Source organism: Puccinia triticina, chromosome 6A (genome assembly GCF_026914185.1).
Source record: "Puccinia triticina chromosome 6A, complete sequence".
NCBI classification, from domain to species: Eukaryota; Fungi; Basidiomycota; class Pucciniomycetes; order Pucciniales; family Pucciniaceae; genus Puccinia; species Puccinia triticina.
The window spans coordinates 4,320,925-4,326,987 of NC_070563.1; the positions used below are offsets into that span (position 1 = coordinate 4,320,925).

The following is a 6,063-nucleotide window of genomic DNA, read 5'->3' on the forward strand; positions in this document are numbered from 1 at the left end:
AACCCACTTTTCCCACCCATCCGACTTTTTCTTACATTTTCAGACTCAAATTGGAGTTGTCTTTCTGTTTATTTTCTGTCTTGAAATATTTTCACTACTCTTCTAGATCTTCATAACATGAAAACTGTCTTCCTGTTTTATTCTTGTCATTTACCTTGCTTTCCACATTGCTCTGCACCCTTGCCTGCAAGAAATATTTTAAAAAACAAACAGAGTTCTTTTGTTTGGTTTCAATGCTCAATCACGGTGGATGATACCAAAAGCAACACTGCTGTGTTGCGCTTTCATTGCAGCACAGCGGTCTACCACCAACACCGCACATATTACGCTACACTTAGTGTAGCGGTTTCTTGTGGCCGCTAGGCTAGTATTACAATGTAGCTTATAATCAGCTACAATTACAGCTACAAAGTTTTTGGGAAAAAGTGCATGTTTAGCTACAAATTGCAGCTAATTAGCTGTAGCGGCCCGCTAATTAGCTGCAATCTAGCGTTAGCAGAGCTTAGCCGGTCAATATTACAGCTAAAGCTAACAGCCTGGAAGTTTAGCGGCTCTCAGCTACATTTAATTTCTAGCGGTGCTAATGTAATTAGCATAATATGTGTGGTCTTGCTACTGCCAATCCTCTAGCCCAATCAGTTTTAGTGAAGCAGTTAGAGTGCTGAGCTAAGGCTGAATTCAGTGTTCCACTGCTGACACCTGATGTTGATCAGTGTTACACAGCGCCAAAAGGAGCACAAAAGCTGAGAATTAGTGCAGCAAACAAACAGCTGACTGCTTTGTTGCTGATTTTCTTGCGCCCCGCTGGCAGGGATGACTACTGCCACAGCCACTGACCGCTTTCCCACTGTTAGTGCGCTGATTTTTCTTTGCTGCGCTGGCAGCGCTGACAACTGCCGCAGCCGCTGACTGGTTTCAGTGCGCGCATATTTCTGCACCCTGCTGGGAGCGCTGAATACTCCCCCAGCTGCAGCGGGGCGCAGCATCCAAGTTTGCTACATCCCAAAAAATGATTGTTCCAAAACTCCCAAAAAAAATTATCATTCAACCGCTGATATCAGCCGTTGTCTGATCCTTTGGTACCCAGATGAGTGTTGTTTGATTGCTGTGCTGTCGCTGTTTTTAGAGGTTTTCCACTGAAAGCAGTGTTAGCACAGCAGTTTACTGCTGATTTGGCTGGCTGAAAATTGCCAGTTTTGTCCGGTGATATTAATCAGCAGTGGGCTCAACCTCTGACCCGCTGAGTTTCAGCACAGCACAGCAGTTTTAAAGTTGATGATACCCTAAATAAAGCCACTGAACTACCAGCTAGAGTATAAGCTACATTGTAATATTAGCGTAGCGGCCCCAAAAAACCGCTACACTAAGTGTAACGTAATATGTGTGGTGTTGCTTCTATCAAATGCAACTTGTCAACATCAGTACTGCTGACCAATGTGGGGCTTGAACACACAACCTAAATCAAGCACAGGCTACTTCAAACAGGCTCATTACCAACAAGTGTGCAGTGGCACATAAACTTGGTGACAGCAGTGACTGCTGGGGTGACATTGCGTGCTGGAACAACACCTGTCTGCCCGTAGTGAAGGTAATCATTTGTGAAGCTGACTGATAGTTGAGATAAAAAAAAAATGTGTACCAATCTATTAATCCAATAGTTTGAAGTGATAAGGCCCCAGTTTGAAGTGATAAGGCCCCATTTGTTGTGTCATAATCAAGTGTGATAAACAATGTAATATTTGTGACATGTGAAAATCCTCCCTGCAAAAAAGGGGGCTTCACTTGGATTTCACTTGCCTTCAGATTATTTATCAAGCTTGCTGATGACACTAACAAAAGGGCCTAATTAATTGATGCACCAATCACTCTAAAATACATTCAGCAAAAATTCTGATGCACTCACTATATATATATGTCTATCAGAATCACACTGGACTTGCAGTTCTGGTAACACTGGACACTCAAATAGGTGTGCCATTTCAAATCAGTCTGATTATATTCAAAATCATTTGAATATATTGTACAGATTCAGAATATTCATCCAACAGAAACATTCTCATTTTAAATCCAAGTATGGTTATATTGTACACAAACTAGAAATGGTGCCCCCTCATTCCTGAGTCCCAATTTAGTAAGCCAAGCTGCTGCAGCTGCAATGATTCCAAATCATGGAATATTTGCTTTCAATTAATATAAAACAAAAGTTCATGCTTTTGAATCATTTGAACAGTTTGTGTAATACTCATCCAGCCTAACTGCAAAGCCCAAAAACTAGAAATTGTGGCCCCTGGTTGAGTTCTAGATTTTGACTTCAATTAATTTTAAACATTTCTCCATACTTTGAACAGCTTTATTAATACTTATCCAGCATATGTTCAATTTGAATTGAAGTGCACTAATTAGAAATGACACACATCATGATTCCAAATTGTGGAATAGTGAAACATTCTTCAATACTTTGTTTGGAATAGTTTGGTAAATACAGATGACTAACCTGTGATCTTTCTAGATACTGCACAGTTCAAATTTGTGTGGCTTGCATCTTCCACAGAATATATGACCCAAGTATTGAAATCATAAATGTTTCACTCCATTTTTACCACTCACTGCTCAAATCTCAACTTTTATCTATCATCCTACACCTGAGTATGCACCCTACAACCATTTCGGGAAATTCTCACAATGGAAAGTGATTCTGGTAAGTCTAATGATAGGCAGCATTTCTGGCAAAAATGATGGGAAGCAACTTGGCTCTAACAATGAGAAGCAACTTTGGCCAATCAAATAATAGGCAGCATTTCTGACCAGTCAAATAAAATAAGGTATTAACACAATAAATGAATCCAAGTACATGGCTAACAAATGATTCACACACTCCCTCCACCTTGAATCAAGTCATTAAACATTGTGGCTGACAAAACATTCTCCATTTGCTCCAGATAGTCCTGTTGGCCATCATCTTCCTCCTCATTATCATTTGGATCTGAAGATGGGGGAGGAAAATTTGGAGCTGATAATGGGGGAGGCAAATTATCTGGTAGAGGTTTGTCTGCTGCAAGCGCTAGGTCATGCATATCCCCAGGTATGCCAGAGAAATAATCTGTGTCGTGAAGCCAATGGATGTGACTCATCTGCAGATTCCAAGATGTTTCAATTTCGCCATCGTCATTCTGAGGAGCGGTGTTCTTCAAGATTTCGCTTATCAGTGGGTCCCACTCAAGCTGCAAGTCCATCATCTCAATGTATGCCAAGTGGAGAAGAACACGAACACGCTGAAGCCGAATAGACATGCTGTCATCGTCAAGGAGGTAAGAATGTGCAACAAGTGGGCGGAGATTTTCAGGTAGATCATCGGAAGTCTGCTGATCTTCCGATAGTTCAGAGAGCAGCCGAATGTTTGTTTTGAGTTGATTATGGCGGTGACTGGCCCATCGCATCGCCCTCCTAGTTTCCCATCCAAGCCAACGGACCTCTTCCTTCCCTCGATTCAAGCAAGCCAGGTGACGGATTCTGTGCTGGGTTGTCAAGTCAATTGCCCATGCTTTATTTGATTTGGAAAACAAGCCATTGTTCCAGAAAGGGTCGTCGGATTGCAGCTCCAGGAGTTGGGAATACCCAATGATGGGTGGAGCTGGTTGGGCAGGATAGGCTGCCACATACCGATTGACTTGCTTAGTGTACACATCCAGGACTGTATGCAGCCGCTCCGCATGTTTTCGCAGCAAAGCCATGAGCTTTTGCTGACCACGCGTACCTGCAAGTAGAGATTGTTTATTGCTCAATTCCTCAACAAAAGACATACAACAAGGAGGGCCTACCAATTGAGGTTGATTCACCTCTGCGGCGGACTCGTACCAATGGTTGCTTCTCCTGGAGCAAAGCTAAGAAATTTTGTCGTAGTTCTGTTTTGTTGTACCAAATCTTCATCAGCAGTTCTCGTTCCTCCACTGTTGTTTTTGAAGATCCAAAGCGTAGGTAGGTCAATTTCTAACATTTATAATAAAAGGCTACAGTTTGATTTACCCGTCTCAATACCACTCACTGCTGTGAGCAATTTGTCTGCAACCAATGCCCGCAAGTCGGCAATCTTCCGCGTAAGAGTAGCACACGCAGTTGCACGTGCAAGTGCTTGCTCAGGTGTAAGGACCACATTTCTCCTGAGATGCAATAAGAAAATAAGTAATGGTTACGTGCCCCAAATAGAAGTCGAGAAACTTACCATGCAGTGTCAAGGGCTTCTTCAAGGCATAAAAGCTTCCCAAGTTCAATCTTCTGTTTCTTCACAGTTAGATTAGTCCGACAATGATATTCCTGCTCCATCCGCCATTGCTCCTCAAAGAACTCATTCGTGTAGTTCTGTCCCGGAGTAAACCTGTTGTCTTTAGCATGGAGCTTGCTGAGTTCAGAAGTTGATGACCGAACTACCTCCGTAGCATAAACCAGCCGTTTGAAAAGCCAATTGGCTAAGGGGTTGAAATCATGATGAATTTCTCTTCAACGCTTTGGGTGGATGGATGATGTGAGTTAATCACCTGTCATTTCCATGAGTTTTTGGGTATAGTAATTGGCTCGGGCCTGTAGTCGAGTGAGCCGATGTAGTCGAGTTGAGACACGAAGTGCGGAAACAAGTTGTGAAAAAAAAGACCAGAGGCGTTCAAGACCTTCGCCATCTGATAATCCCCACCAGGGGTTCAGTCGAGGGTTATACTTCACTTGACATGACCATTCATGCACAAATGAATGGAACACTGATGTCCCAAACGTCAGGTCATCAATCCGATTGTCTAACAATCCCCTCTACACAGCATGCTTGTTAGTTTGATTGCAACCAAATCAAGATGTTTTTATATCTTACCTTCCTGACATGAGTCTTGAGATGGCACCCAAGGTCATAAAGAATGCCAAATTTGTGGCTGGGGAAGTCATCAATGATATTGCGCACAATCAAAACCGGATAATATAGCCTGTAGATATTGACGTAGTTAGCTACATTTCGGATGTCAGGCAATAAGCTGGGCTCACTTTTCACCAGTCTGAAATATGTTAGCAAAGAGCAAAGGAGCGTCATGTCGACATGCGCCGGCAAAAAGACCATTATCATCACACTTCTCCCAGCTTGTCCCGCTTTGAGTATCATTTGCGGCTTTATGCGAGTCGGAACATGGTGGCTAGAGTACATTGGCTGTAAGCAATTATTCTACCTGGTGAGAGAGGCCACTTACATCAATTCCTACAGCAACAGCCTCGGTAGATTCTACTGCTGTAACATCAGCATTTAGCTGCGAGGGTGACAGAAAATCGACTGGATACTGATCATCACGAGGGCGGTCTTTACTGGCATGAGCATAGTGTTGTTCTTGGAAGTTTCCATCCATAGCAATGATCACGTCTGGTTCGTTTGGGTTTGATTTGACTTCATTCAACCCGGGACCAAAACATCGAGGGCACTTATTGGCCCAAAGATCGACTTTGGAGAGCTGCAATCCATCGTTGAGAATTTTCTTGGTGCGTACAAGGATGCGAGCAAACAGGTCGGTGCTAAATGTGAAAGGGATCTGAAGGTTTCTTTTTCGGTATTTGTTGCCACGAGCAAACATTGCTTGGTTACTTCGAGGTCCTAAGAAGGCGGCGAGGGCTTTCACAAAAGCTGAAGAAGAGACAACAGCTGATTGCCACATGAAATGATGGAACTGGACCAATCGTATTGAAAATGCTGTTCGTGGTTGATCGGCAGAAGAGGCAAAATATCCGTGGTGAATTAATCGAACTACGTCTGGTACACACTTGCAGAAGGGAATAGCGGTGCGCGGACAATGTTCTACAAAATTGAGGCTGATTAGTTCCTCTTGATTCAAAACTAAGGAGAAGAGGGACTTGCGGAGAATATCAATGAGATCTACTTGTCGTTCATGAATATCGTCGGACGAACAGGTACACAACTCAGCTGGTAAACCTTGAGGTTGATATGTCCAGTTGGAGGTATCACGTTGACACTGCAGGTAAGCTGATGTGACTTGGGTCTCCAATTGTGTCCATTGGGTGCTAATGATCTCTCGGCGTTCA

The 6,063-nt window shown here is 43.1% G+C and overlaps 1 protein-coding gene across 1 annotated transcript; it reads right to left on the bottom strand.

Annotated features, from left to right (window-relative positions):
* Positions 1-2,867: 2,867 nt before the first annotated feature.
* Positions 2,868-4,539, bottom strand: PtA15_6A521 (uncharacterized protein; the record flags this gene model as incomplete). Its single annotated transcript, XM_053170236.1, has 6 exons — positions 2,868-3,510; positions 3,616-3,754; positions 3,837-3,947; positions 4,024-4,157; positions 4,220-4,463; positions 4,533-4,539. The coding sequence occupies 6 exons, from the start codon at positions 4,537-4,539 to the stop codon at positions 2,868-2,870; spliced, it is 1,278 nt and encodes a 425-aa protein (XP_053021447.1).
* Between the last annotated feature and the right edge of the window lie 1,524 nt (positions 4,540-6,063).